Source organism: Accipiter gentilis, chromosome 10 (genome assembly GCF_929443795.1).
Source record: "Accipiter gentilis chromosome 10, bAccGen1.1, whole genome shotgun sequence".
Lineage (NCBI taxonomy): Eukaryota > Metazoa > Chordata > Aves > Accipitriformes > Accipitridae > Astur > Astur gentilis.
In genome coordinates this window covers 1,950,967-1,964,684 of record NC_064889.1, presented here as the reverse complement: position 1 = coordinate 1,964,684, position 13,718 = coordinate 1,950,967, and the positions used below count along the sequence as shown (strand labels likewise).

General features: G+C 52.0%; 1 protein-coding gene across 1 annotated transcript; it reads left to right on the top strand.

Annotated features, from left to right (window-relative positions):
- Positions 1-7,091: 7,091 nt before the first annotated feature.
- On the top strand, positions 7,092-12,501 carry DUOXA2 (dual oxidase maturation factor 2). The gene is made up of 6 exons (XM_049812008.1): positions 7,092-7,238; positions 7,379-7,436; positions 9,968-10,102; positions 10,293-10,506; positions 11,626-11,840; positions 12,302-12,501. Exons 1-6 carry the CDS (start codon positions 7,092-7,094, stop codon positions 12,499-12,501), a joined length of 969 nt encoding a protein of 322 aa, XP_049667965.1.
- The last annotated feature ends 1,217 nt before the right edge of the window (positions 12,502-13,718 follow it).

The window sequence follows — 13,718 nt, the reverse complement described above, 5'->3', positions numbered from 1 at the left end:
GCTGTGCCAACTTCATTATAGAAACGTGCTCTTCATTACAGAAACAGACACGTTTCAGCTGGCAATTCCTCTGCGCATGCATTGTCCCATCCAAGCAAAATCCAGCTGTGAACATGATTGGAACAGCCTCAGCATGCTGTCAGGTCTGCCAAAGTGTGCTAGTACTGCAGATCAACACCTCTTGATCACCTCTGGGCTAAATCGATGGTACTCTCTCATGACCAGCCTTTCTCATAACGCTTTACCATCTCACTTTCCACAAAGGCCCTGGATCCAGAGCAAATTTCATCAGTGGGACCTGAACCTTTAAAACCTCAGCTGAAAACAGCTTTAAAACCTGACTGCAGAGAAGGATTCCCAGCCATGAACAGCTAAGGCTACATTTTTTGGTCATAAATGCTAAATGCTGCTGTTGGCTTTCAAATGCACAGGAATTCCAAATTTGGATTTAACTCCAAGATAGGGTTTTCCACTAAATATGGCTCTTTGTCCCTTGTTCCAGCACTGTGGGTGTGTATCCAAAGACTAGCCCCATTTCAGAGGACCTGTGTTGCCAAGGGATGTGGTGATGCACAGGTTTCAGCTTTTCCTACATTGCTCTGTCACAAGCCAAAGTGATGCTTTTAGTTTCTTTTTTTCATTGTTTTAATCAAAACTTAAAGAAATGATGGTTTCAGAAAGGCTTACATGTTGCCAGCAGCTCTGTAGGTTTTATTTTTGATTTACTGGGAATTGCAGTGGGGATTTTTCACTTATCACTACCAGTGGCACAAATTGTAATATGAGAGCCACTAAATAGACTATCCACTTGGCAAATGAAGTTGATTGAGATTTAAATATTGTCCTTTGTGGTCACATTAATTGCGTTTCATAAAACTGAACGCTCATTGCCAGGTTGTAAGCATCGTATATAACCTGTGTTAGCTCCCTTCTGCCAGAGATTTCTGTACTTTGGGCCTTTTGCATTAGAAAGCAAGCTGTTTCTTGAGAAGTAACATTTCCACGTTCCTCCTCTGTCACAACAGCTCACCTGTGCTCTGCACCTCACAGAACATTATTACAGGCAAACCACTTTGTTAGCTTTCCATAAAATGTATTTAACAAACATTATTACAGGCAAACTGCTTTGTTAGCTTTCCATAACATTAATTTAACATTAAATCCCTATTGAAATACCTCTGCAGTGATTTCATTTTCAGTTCTGGCCTCACTTCCGCGCACATGGGAGCTGGGGCTGGTGAAAGCCTCAGAGCTGCTGAAAGCAGCATTGAGTTGTGTTCCTGGTTACCCAGTGCCACCCCTGTCCTCCTGGAAGGGGCCCCAGAGCTCTTCCATCTCACAGCCCTCTGCTGAGCGTGGTCTTGTGGGCATGAGATTTGGGTTGTGCAGCTGGTGGGAATCAGAGGCTCCGTGAGCCCCATCCCGTAAGGGGAACATGAAAGTTTGACCAATGGGTGAAGCAAGGAGATGCCTAGGACCTCTGTCAGGAGTGGCAGGCAGAGCCCAGTCACCATCACCACATGGGACGCTCCTGCCAGAAAGCTCTTCCCATTGAAACAGCCTGTTCCCTGCTGAAACCAATGTGGAGGGCTGTGTGGCTGGAGACACCCTGAGCAACAGTTGTGGTTTGCTTGTGCACAGAGGCCCACGTGACCTCCTGCACTGTAGGAAGGGAGTCCCCATAGACACGCTGGATCTATCTCCTGCTAACTCAAAATGTACAGAGTTGCAACCGTCATCTAGTGCTGAGGCCTGAGGGTGCCACAGAAGATTTATCAAAGTCGCTCAGGAAACATGGGGCAAAGCCAATCTCAAAGTGCATCACCACAATCACAGTGTAGTATGTCTCCCCCTTCCCCTTGGGTCTTCTCACAGGGCTCCAGCAGAGAATGTGTTTTAAAATTCCTTCTATCACTGAGCAAACCTCCCATTTCCTCAGATATGGGAATTGCTCTTGGCCCAAACCATGAGATGACATGCCAGGTCTCATGTACTTTTCATCTCTCCATGGCCCAGCACTGAAAACCGGCTGATTGCCAAGACTGGGGGGGGTGTCTCTGGAGGCTTTCCAGCCTCGACTATAGCCAGTGTGATACAGTGACAGTGGTGGTCATGCTCCAACCAGTAGGTTGCACCAAAGACTTCTGGGGGCCTTTCCCACCAACATGGAACTTCTCTTCCATGCCCCTACACTGCCTTTATGTCTTCCTACAAGTTGCTGGGCACATCAGCAGTTTGTCTTTCCCAACCAAACCTCAAGAACCATTTCCCTTCCCCAGGATCAGCTCTCCCTGGCAGAACTTTGTCTGTAAGGGCATGAGGAGACACTGAGATCATGTCTCCCCTGCCTATTAAACTTTCTCCAGCTACTGCTGGGAACCTCCTCATAGACAAGGCTGACTCCCAGCAGTCTTTACAGGATGCATCAAGAAGAGGGACATGCAGTTCTGGGCTAGGGACTTCATCCCAAGGAAGGAGGGCATCTCATGAGTGGCACTCAGCTGTCCCACAAGCTCTTTTCCCATGTTTCAGCTGAGAGCTCCAGCATCACCTCCCCAATGTGGTCTCCCATGTGTTGAGGACCAGTTGCCAGGCTTCTCCAGAAAGACCCCCCTGCTCTTACACCTGCATCCCAAATCTTGCAAACCACCCAGGGGATTCCTTGACATAAAGAAACCAGAGTGACCTTGGAAGCCCACGGTGCAGCTTGCTGAGGGAAAGCTTTGCAAGCTTGGATTAGTTCCACAGACTTGTCAAGTATTCCAGGAATTTTGTAAGGTCTGATGAGCCCTCAGTCTCTGCTTTTCCACACATTCCCTGTGCGACCTTTGGAAAGTCATTCCCTCCCTCTGCACCTAGTGAAATTAAGCACATGCTTCCCAGCCTTGTCTTCTCCCATCAGAGAGGATCCCTCTGCCCTTAGCAAGGCCTGGAGTTTTGCACCCCTCCAAAAACCGTGCTGCAAAGAGTGCAAACATATGGCTTCCCCCAGAGCAAGGATCTCCTGCTCCACCTGATCTCAACAGATTTGGCTCTCCTAAAGTTACGGCTTCAGCCTCCAAATGTCTCCAGAGCTCTCCCCAGAGCCACATCAGATGGGACTGTGGGATACATCAGCATCCTGAGAGAGCAGCAGCCCCACTGCAGAACCTAGTGCAGGTACAGGAGAGCAGTTTCAAGGCATTTGAGAAGCCTGGAGCCTGATCCCTGCAGTCCTGGTTAGTCACAGCTTATTTCTAGCCCTCCTCAGTGCTGGTGGGACAGACTGGGAGACTGCCACCTTCGCCCACCACCCAGCCAGCCCTGGGGTTTCAGAACAGGCTGCATCTCCCCAGTCTTGGATGTCATCCAGAAAATCCCAAACCTGTGCACACGCTGTGGACACCATGCACACAGGGACTGGTAATGTTTCCAGCTTTCCCACCTGGGGACACCCCTGGGGCCAGATGCTCCAGTGGACACCACAGTGCACAGCAGGGACATATGTCCTTGTGGGACATAAGGGGTGCCTGCCTGTCCCTACGGTGTCCTGTGCCCATGCAGGCAGGGACGTGCATAGTCCCAACCCACTCTGTCCTGTGGCTCTGCTCCCTCGCACGCAGGGATATGCATGGCTCCATCGCACCCTGCAGGTGAGGACACGCATGACCCAGACCCCCCCCAGTCCTCTATGCAGGCAGGGACATGGGTGGCCCCAACCTCCTAGTGCTCCATGCAGGTGTGTGCCCCAAGCAGGCAGGGGCACAAGTGGCCCTAACCCCTTGGCTCCCCATGCAGATGGGGAAGTGTACCCCCATCTCACCCTGTGCCCTGTCCCCCAAGCAGGCAGGGACACCAGTAGCCTAGCACCCTGGTTTCCATGCAAGTGGGGAGGAAGGGGGGGCACATGGTCCCATCCCACCCTGTCCATCCCACAGAAAAGTGTGGCCCGACTCCTTCTATCCCCCCCCACGCATGTCCCCATCCCAGCTTGTCCTCCAAGCAGGAGGAGACGGGAATAGCGCGACCTCCTGCCCCCTCCGCTGGCGACAACACGTGTAGCCCGACACCCCCCGCAGGTAGCAGCGTGTATGGCCCTGGCTCCCGGTTCCCCACGCAGGGGTGGGTGGGACGCGCGTGGGCCCGATCCCCCATCCTCCACGCAAGAGGAGACACTCGTAGTCCTGATCACCCAGACCCAGACCCACCCTCCCTCCCTCCCTCCCTCCCTCCCTCCGCCCCCCACATGCGGGGACACGCGTGTCCGCAGCCCCCGTCCGCGGCACTCACCTTGCGTGGCTGTGCAGCGGGAAGTGCGGCGGGGCGGGCCGCTCCTGCATTTACATAGGGCTCCGCGCCCGTGGCTGCCTATAAGAGCGCGGTGCGGGACGGTGTCACCTGAGTCCCACCGCCACCGCCGCAGCCGCCGGCAGGTAGGTAGGTAGGTAGGTAGGTAGGTGGGTAGGAAAGGGCCGCCGCCCCCCGCGCCGCCCCGCCCGCGCTCCGCTGCCCGCCCGCCCCTGCCCCACGGCCCGCCGCCCCGTTCCTGCCCCGGCCCTTGGCGCGCTCCGTGGAGCCGCCCCCGGACGCTGCCTACCCTGCTCGAGGGGTCCCGACTAGGCAAGAGTGGGGAGGAGGGGATGCATCCCCATTTTGAGTTAAACCGGCAGTTTTTCCTATGCTCATTTGACCCTCTTACAGGGGCAGGAAAATGCAGAGAGTCCCCACCATCCCTGAATTGCAGCTCTGTGCGTTCGTTTTCCAGGGGAAAAGATTTCCCTCAGCAACCCCACCTAAGACTGCTGTTGGCTCTGCTGTGAGGAGATTTTTGGCTGGGCGCTTCTGAAATGTCCTTTCCAGCTTGGTTTATTCTGGGGCAGGAAAATGAGGTTTCTGTACAGAGGAAACTGCTGGGGTTTGGGCAAACTTTCTGCCTCCTTTGCCTTTCTCCCCTGCCGGTCCAGAATATTTTAAACAAAAGAGAAGTTGTTGATTTCTGCTAAATTACTGATCCTTCCTTGAAGATGTCTCTAGTCTTTTAACCACAGGGACTTTAGGGCCACAGCCATGCTTCTGCATGGAGGATGCTTTCAAGCTGCAACAACTTCAGTTTCTCCTGCCCTGAGCTGCAGGCACCAGTTTTCCACTTCAAAGTTGCAAAAATGCCAAGGAGTTAGTCTTCTGTGCAGGGTAATCAAGTGAGAAAGATTGAGCACACAGCAACAGAAAGAGTTGTTTCTCTGGTAATTCTCTATAAATCTATACCCAGAAGTTGCAAAGTGTAGAGGAAATGCAAACATCCCTTTATATTGTTTGAAAGTTAAATTTAGATGTAACGAGGAAACATTTTCCATGTTACGTTCTGGGTTTTCAGTTGTCATGTATTTGTTGATCTGTTTTAAGCTGTGAAGTGTTGCATTTCAGTGAATCTTGGAAATCATTCCTTCCCTCTTTGCATCTCTCATGAAATTTGGGCAAAGATATAATGAAACCAGTGGAGTTCAAGTGATCAAGATTTAAGTTGTCTTAGGCTAAACTGTTCATTTATTTCTTCTCTTTCAGCCACTCAGATTGTTTTGTGAGCACATTTGCTGGGCTGGGGACCCCACAGCTGGCCTTCAGTCTGACACTGTAGCATTGGGAATCAATTACAGCCTCTGCTTGCCAGGTAATCATAGCAGGAATGGCACCTGAAGGCTGCCCTTCTCTGGGCTTGGCTTTCAAGGGAACTAGCCAAAACAGTTACAGCAAAAGCCCAAAACAACATTTGCAAGTGCACGTGATAGCTCTGTCAGTCCAGAGCAGAGAGTCAAGATAAAGTCAGGTCCAGGTCAGTTGTGAGCCAGCTGTAAAAACCCAGTCTCTGTTAAAATGGTTTGCTGTAATGATCTGGGTTACTGGACAGAGAATTATTCTGAAACCAAATATTGCTTTATGCATTGAAAAGTGACCAGCTGCCCAGGTAAACTGTTTTATGATACTTATTGTAATCTTCACCCACTTCTAGGGATTTGGGACCCACTTTTTTTGTGGCTGAATTGCTCTAGGTTGGATCTTACCTAAAAAATACAATTATTACTGTTTTCAGAAAATGAGAATAAAATCAACTCCTCCATGCAGGGACAGAATGAAATTGTATTTGGTCATGAGTCATATTAGCTCTAGCATTCCCTGACTTTTGAAGACTTCCTGGGGTAGTTACGTGCAGAGATGCTATTAAATAAGCAAAATAAAAGGACTAAGCATGTAATCAGTTTTGGTAGCAAAGATCTAACCTAGGAACAGGGGAAGCTCTGTAATTGCTAGAACTGAAGTGTCGGTGGGAGTTCAAAGCCATCTATGGTAATTACACACTTCGTTGTCTCATGTAACTCAATTGCCTTTCACCTTGAGATGTGCTCCTGATGTTCGTGTGCTCCTCGGATGCACATGCCAACTCTAGGTCTTGCTTCTGGCCCCTCTGGACCAAGCACAGGAACAGTCCTCCCTCCCCAGGTTGTACTTTGCAGCTTCTGGGGAAAAGCTTCTTTGAGGAGAGGGGGTGGAAAAGGGGGTGGACTTGGTTCCCCTTGGCAATGGTGGCCCCTGACTGGAGATAATTTTGCTACTGTGAAATCAATGTTCTCAGTAGTTCCTCGTCATTTTGGAGGAAGGCTGCATCTGGCGGTGGTTGCCGGCTCGTGGACTTCCTCTAAGGGTGTGCAACAAAGCAGAAAGCCCTGGCTGCATCTGCTGGAGGAAAAGACCCAGCTCTGTCTTGGGAGGAGCTTCTCAGCACGTTTCTGCGCTTGGGCTGCTCCTCAAGCTGCAGCAGGACAGTGGCTCATGGTTCCCCCGGCTGCCACAATCCCTCCAGGCTGTTGGAGCCCTGCCTCAGGTGCCTCCTCTCCTCCACTGAGAGCTTTTGGGTGGGATGTTTCTCTGCTGGGGAGTATTTCACCCTGCCTGTTTCCTTACAGTGTCACATTTCCTTGTCCTTCTGGGGAGTTTTGAGGTGGACGTCCTGCAGCTGGTTGTTCCAGAGCTGAGCTGGGGTTGGCCACCACAGGCTTGAGGCAGTGCAGGGTGCCCGCTGTCACCCCCTCTCTCCCGCAGGCTTCTGGAGGTGCAGGATGACTCTCTTTGACGGTGTCTACCCCTTCTACCCGCAGCAGAGGAAGGCCTTCGTGTTCGATGTCAGCACCATCATAGTGATCGTGGTCTTCCTAACTTTCGCTTGCAGCTTCCTGCTCATCATCCCTGGCATCCGCGGACGGGTGGTGCGTGACCCTTCTCCCTGGGGATAAGCATCTGCTCCCCATGTTTTGGATGCTGGGACACTCCCGGCTGGGTTGGGGTGAGGCAGGAGGACAGCGGGGGCTGTTCTTCCCTGTCTGATGTCCCATCTCTCTCCCTGCAGAGGCTGTACTGGACTGTCCGGGTTCTACTCAGCCTCGTTGTGGGAGTGGTGATTGTTGGTAAGCGCTGCACAGCCCTTGGAGGGTGGGTCTGGGGGCAGAATTAAACCCCGGGGCAGGTTCTGTGCCCAGGAAATTTGAGCTGGTGGTCACAGCCATGGCCTGGCCCAGGCTGGTTGCAGGGTCTATCCTAACCCTGCTCTGCAAAGCAGTCAGACAGCTTCCCAAAAGGCCTTCCCCATCCTTGGCACAGGAGGCTGAGAGCACCTGAAGGTGCCAGTGGTCACTTCTGTATCAAGAGGGAGATTTGCTGGCTGTAATGACACCACAGAGTTCGAACAGCCCCAGCTCTGGTGGGATGCACAGCCCCATGCTCCTCCAATTGTGTACGTGAGCCAATACAGGCAGGATGCAGGAACAACCACAAAACCACGGATGAAATGCAAAGAGTAAATTTATTTTTGTTACCTCACAAACTTGGGGGATCCCCAAAGCAGCACCCGGGCAGAGGCACGCAAGTGGCGACACAGGCACCGCGGAGTTCAGTCCTTGCTAGAGGATCACCAAACCTGCTGGTTTTGCCTGTATTTCAGGGATCCAGGTGGTGAGGCACTGGAACAGGTTGCCCAGAGAGGTTGTGGATGCCCCATCCCTGGCAGTGTTCAAGGCCAGGTTGGATGGGGCTTTGAGCAACTTGGTTTAGTGGAAGGTGTCCCTGTCCATGGCAGGGGGGTGGGAACTAGATGATCTTTAAGGTCCCTTCCAACCCAAACCATCTATGATTCATGGAGGCGTAGTTTGCCACCGTGCTTCGTTCTTTCCCACAGCAGGGCAGGAATCTCAAGCATGTTTGATAGACTGCCTCTAAGTCTCTCACAGGCCTATGTTATCTAAACACAGATGTTCTACTTGTCCAACACACAAGGCTAAACAACAGTTAGTATCATATATGTGTTTTTCTACATCGCAGCTGCAAGTCACTTGAGTGTGTTTACAATGCTCCTCACTGACCTTCCATTATTGTCCCACACCGTGCAAGCCCTCCTGAGCTGCCTGCTGCTGAGGGAGCATGGCTGAGCAGCATGGACTGCGGCCAGGCATATTTGGAGGATGAGAGGACCCTTGTGGTTTTGTGGAGAAAGCAGGTCGAAACAAAACACAGGCAGGGCAGAGGTTGGGGCGGGGGGGGGTAAAGACCTTGCAAGGAGCAAGGCAGGAGGAGATGAAGGAGAAGATTTGATTTAGTAGAAACCAGGAAATCTTCTGTAAGAAATGGGATGGTGGTGGAAACCAGGCTGTAGGATTTCCAACTCAGAGAGGGTGACAGGATGTGTAAGCAAAACAGGGGGATAGAGGGGTTAGAAGATGCTAGATGGGGAGAGCAACCAGCCCTGACCCTAAATCAAAGAAATTCTGATGTGAAAGACTGGGCTGATTACAAGACTGCTTGGAGAGGGATGATGAAGCACAACCTAAATAACTCAGCTGCCGATTCGACCAGGCAATAGAAGTAGATAACCAGGCTGTGACCAGCTGCGGAACTCTGCTGGATGACACATGGGCCAGTCTGGCATGTGGTGGTCACCCTCCACCTGGGGATGTCCAGGTGCTGGGAGATGCCACCAGAGCTGCCTGGGAACGTGGTGCCAGGCTGGACATGGCAGAGAGGTAGAGGTCAGGACTTGCTCCACAGACTTAACCAGCTCAACCCTGGAGAGCCATCCAGTGCCGCTCTTGTTACAAGGATGTAGCTGGGTGCTGCTTGAGCACACAGGAGGAATTAATTGTTTTAAAGCCAGCGTCAGGGTTTCTGTCTGGTGGCGGCAGGGCACACTCGACCCTGCAGCTAGAAAACGTTCCTGCAGAGCTGCTACTGGATCAGTGCCCTCACGAGTTGATTCAGCAGCTGAACTTATTTTTGGGCACGTTTTCTTGTTCAGCCTGAGATTAAGTCATCGCCTTCACTTCCAGCTCATTTCAGTGCAGGAAAATTAAGCCCACCACAAAGTAAAAGTGTTTCAGAAAAGGATACTTTGTTCCAAAAAAAAATTACACTGGAAATGCTTCGAATTTTTCTTTTTCCCCCAGCTGAAATGACTGTCAGAGCTTGCCACCCCTCTCCATTGCCTCCGTTTGACAGTGATCTTCACTATTCCGTAACAGTACAATCTAGGGACCTTAATATTTGGAATGAAACTCACCCTTGTTCCCAAGGCTGAGGAGCGGGCTCATTTCCGAGGTCTGTCCCTGGGGGCTGTGGTGCTTGCCGTGATGGGGAGCTTGCAGGGAAGTCCTGGAGAGGATGTCCAAGGAGGAATCAGGTCATGGGGTTTGTCCCTGGGGATCTGAGCTCCCCTCCTCCTGGACTGAGGGAGTGGATGCTCAACGAGGGGAGGACATGAGCTCTGCCAGGGCGTGGGAGCTGGTTGAGGCACGTCCTGGTGGCTGAGTCAGCTCTCCTGCCCTCCTTACACTCCCTTGTAGTGCCACGGTGGGAACGCCACCATTCGTGCTTGCCTGTGATCTTCCCTTAAGCACAGCAAAGCCTGAGACCAGCCTCTCTTTAACCCTAGCTTTACTTTTCCTGGCAGCTGTCCAGTTCACGGGGGACTGGGAGACTGGTTGGGTGAAGGCAAACACCTTCTACAAGTCCTTCAGCCATGCCCTGGTGAACGCGGACATTGGGCTGCATGTCGGCCTGGCAGGGGTGAACATCACGCTCATGGGTGAGTCTGATGTCCTCGTCTGCAGCTCTGGAGTGGCCATGGCCCCAGGAGGTCTCCAAGTGATCTGTGGGTGGCCTTGGTCTGCGTGGAGGCTCCTGGGACACTCCTGTCGCTCGGGTGCTCCTGCTCCTAGCTGGCAGTGCCCAGGCTGCTGGGGCACAGCAGGACCTCAGTCTTCTCCCTCTGGCAGGAAACCCAGTGAATCAGGTCAACGAGACCATCAACTACAACGAGCACTTTGCCTGGAGCTTTGATGCAGACTATGACCACAGCTATGCTGAAGGCCTAGAGAAGGGGCTGCCCAGCCCCATCCTCTACGTGGCAGAGAAGTTCACCATGCAAAGCCCCTGTGGCGTGCACAGGCAGTACCGCATCTCCAGCCACTATGCATCAGCCACTCTCTGGTGAGCCTTTCTCTCCTGGTGTGGGCAGAGAAGCAAGGATGTGGGAAGGGCTCTGCTACCTTGTCCCTAGGCCTCTGAGGTGGATGCTGATTACACGCTGCCAGGAGGAAAGCCCTGTGCATGGATGGACCTCTGCAAGGTCTGGGGTCAAACTGGTGGCCCTGCAGGCACCTTGGGCTGAGCAGATGGGAGGTCTGGGTTCTCTCTGCTAGTAAGCTCCACCAGGGCTGGGCACAGAGAGAGGAATGGGTAAAGATCCTTGCCATGATGTGGTGATGATGGCAGGGGTCCATCCCCATGGAGGGAATTGGAGCTGCTGTCCTTGGTGGCCCAGAGAGACCCATGGGCATGTGCAGAACTCTCCCATCCACATCTGTGAGGGTATTTAATGTCTGGGAGTGGGACCAGATGAGGAAAAGCTGATGATGCTGTCATTGTGGGGTCGATCTCGACTCTTTAGCAGGAACTGCTGCACAGCAATACCTTGTCACTCACTTAGGCTGAGGGAGAGCTGGTCCACAGCTGTCAGGAGATGGTCCCCTCTACCATGGGTTGTGGAGGGCAAGGGCCATTGCAGTGCTGTTCCCCCTGCTCTGGGTTTCACAGCAAGGACACGGAAGCTGGGAAAGGGGCCTGGCAATGCCGTGGAACAAGAGCTTCTGGCCCATAGCTGAAGGCTTCCCCTGTCCCCCAGCTCCTCAGCAAAGTCCAGAGCTCCTGAAAATGACTTATGCCTGCTCCTGCAATTATCCCAGTCCTGTGTGCTGCTCTCTGGGGTCTGCACTGCCTTGCAGGTTGAAGGGCAAGGAGCTGAGATGTTCTAGATACATACACTGAGTGGGCTGCCATAGCGCCCTTGAGGCTGGTACGGTCTGTGGGCTGAGCAATGGGAAGAGGAAATCTGGGCTTCTGCCTTCTGGATGTAGCAGTGTGAGTGTTGCACATCTGCTTGCTTAGCCTGGGAGGCTAGGGATCACTCCAGCCTGCCCATAGAGCTGCTTGGCCTCATACAATGCAACCTAGAGCCCAGATTCTTCCTCCCACATGGAAATCCTCACATTGAGAATCCTAGTCTGTGGCACTTGCACAACTCATCCATTGATCTTCTCTTGTCTCCAGGGTGGCCTTTTGCACTTGGCTCATCTCCAACATGCTCTTCTCCATGCCTGTCCTAGTCTATGGAGGGTACATGCTCCTGGTCACAGGGGCCTTCATGATCTTTTCGTTGCTCTCATTCTCCACTGTGAGGAACTCCCCCATGTGCCTGATCCAGTTTGGGACTGCAACCCTACACATAGGCTATGGGGGATCTTTCTGGCTCACACTAGCGATTGGTAAGGACACCAAGATATATGAGGGCACACCACCTTGTCCTTCTAGGTGTGCAAGAGTCCCAGTGCTTCGCCCCTAGAAATGGAGGTGAGAGAGCTCGGGGAGTGCAGCCCACCAGAGCCCCAGCCTGTGCCCTGGCAAAGCAGATCCTGGCAGAGATGTAGAGAGGGCTGGCAGAAGGGGGAACACTATCCCATCTCAAGAGGGATTGGGTGGTAGAGGGATTTTTAGTCCCTGAGGTGCAGTAATATGAGGAGATGGGGATCTCTTGCCTGGGTTTTAAGACCCATGCCTGGGTTTTAAGATACTCAGCACAGCAGCTGAAGCCACCTCATACAGTAGAAGGCCATCTTCCACAAGAGAAGGCATTGTCCCCTGGCAGGGGGCCAGCAGAGGAAGGTTGTGGGGTGGGAAGTTTGCTGGTGTTTACTGGAACACTCTCAGAGAGCACATTGTCTTCCAGGCTTGCTCTGTTTTGTGTCTGGAATCACTGTTGTCACACTGCACTACTTCAACCTGGACCTACTGAAAACTTTCTTTGATCTCCATGAGGACAATGTAGAGGAGTACCAGGTCATGACTGAAGTGTTCGTCAACCCTCATTTTGTGAGCAAAGGACTGTCTTCTTCTCAGCCCTCCAAACTCAACCCCAACAGCATCTAGAATAAAGTTTTTCCCACTCTTTCCCTGAAGGTGGGCCCGAAAGGGCACGGCACAAATGTTTCTTGATGTCCCCAGAGACCGACTTCCCCATCCAACTGCCTTTGAAGAGTGCATGAGTCCACATTGGGATCGATTCTTGCTGAGAAGTAACTTTGCAGACTGTATATCCCTGACCGTGCCCTCTGGAAAAGGGCAGGCTTTGCAGAGAGCCAGTAAGCTGCAATTGGAGCCTCTTACAGCTCCAGCAACTTGAGCTGCACAGTCACCTGGGGATCTCTGTCCCAGGAGAAATGCCCTTCCTGCTCCATACTCTAGCACAGTTCCCACACCAGAAACTGAGATTACTGGTGAGATTTCTCACAGGGAGCACCCACGACTCCAAAAGCCAGTGATTAAACCTGCTCATTTCTTTCCCAAGCACTGACATTTAGTGTAGATGTTTAGATGTACCTAGGAAAGCCAGGCACAGACCCAGACTCCGTCAGGCTGGATGCCGCACAAGCTAGAGTAAAAAAGCTGCTCCAGAAATAAAGACTGGGTAAATGTATGATGGTGTTTGGCAGGGGGGATGTTGTGATAAGACTTGTAGCCTCGCATGGGCCAAAAAGATGCCACAAGAAAGAAAGAAAGGAGAGGGAAGAATGAAGTTACCCCCATCCAGCTGGAGCATAGTTGGGCTGGCTGGGTTCCCCACGAAACACAAGCCTGAGGACAGGAGTCAAACCCAGCCAAGGTGAGAAATGAATTGCATCAGGTTACATTATTACAAACAGAAGATGGGCTCTGGCACCAAACCCACTGACCTGATGGCCTCCACAGGCTGGCACAAGGAGATCGCCATATCTGAATATGGAGATCTGGACAGCTTCAGTCCAATTAATTGCAAAGGACATAATTTCAGTCCTTTGGCTCTTTTCTTTCTGAGAAAAAACCCTCACTGTTAAGTTACTTATTTCTTTTGCATGATATTTGTGTTGCACTAAGGTGATTTGTTATGTGCAAGAATTATTTTCAATAAAATTTTATTAAAACTCCCCTCCTTTGAATCACTTTGGGCATTTTTGAGGGCTGGTTTCTTAAGAGGGGCCTGTGGGGCATATCTGCAGGCGAATGCTTGCAAGCCCCTAGCAGCAGCAGCATTCCCATGGGGGAAGCTGCCCTGGCAGAGGTGCCCCAAGAAAGGACAAGGGTCACTGGCATGTGTCATGGTAGCCATT

Excerpts from the sequence above, each read along its gene's own strand:
- DUOXA2 (XM_049812008.1), top strand. The coding sequence starts at position 7,092 with ATGACTCTCTTTGACGGTGTCTACCCCTTCTACCCGCAGCAGAGGAAG. Across the intron at positions 7,437-9,967 it reads TGTGGGAGTGGTGATTGTTG|CTGTCCAGTTCACGGGGGAC; the intron begins GTAAGCGCTGCA and ends TTTTCCTGGCAG. Across the intron at positions 10,507-11,625 it reads TATGCATCAGCCACTCTCTG|GGTGGCCTTTTGCACTTGGC; the intron begins GTGAGCCTTTCT and ends TCTTGTCTCCAG.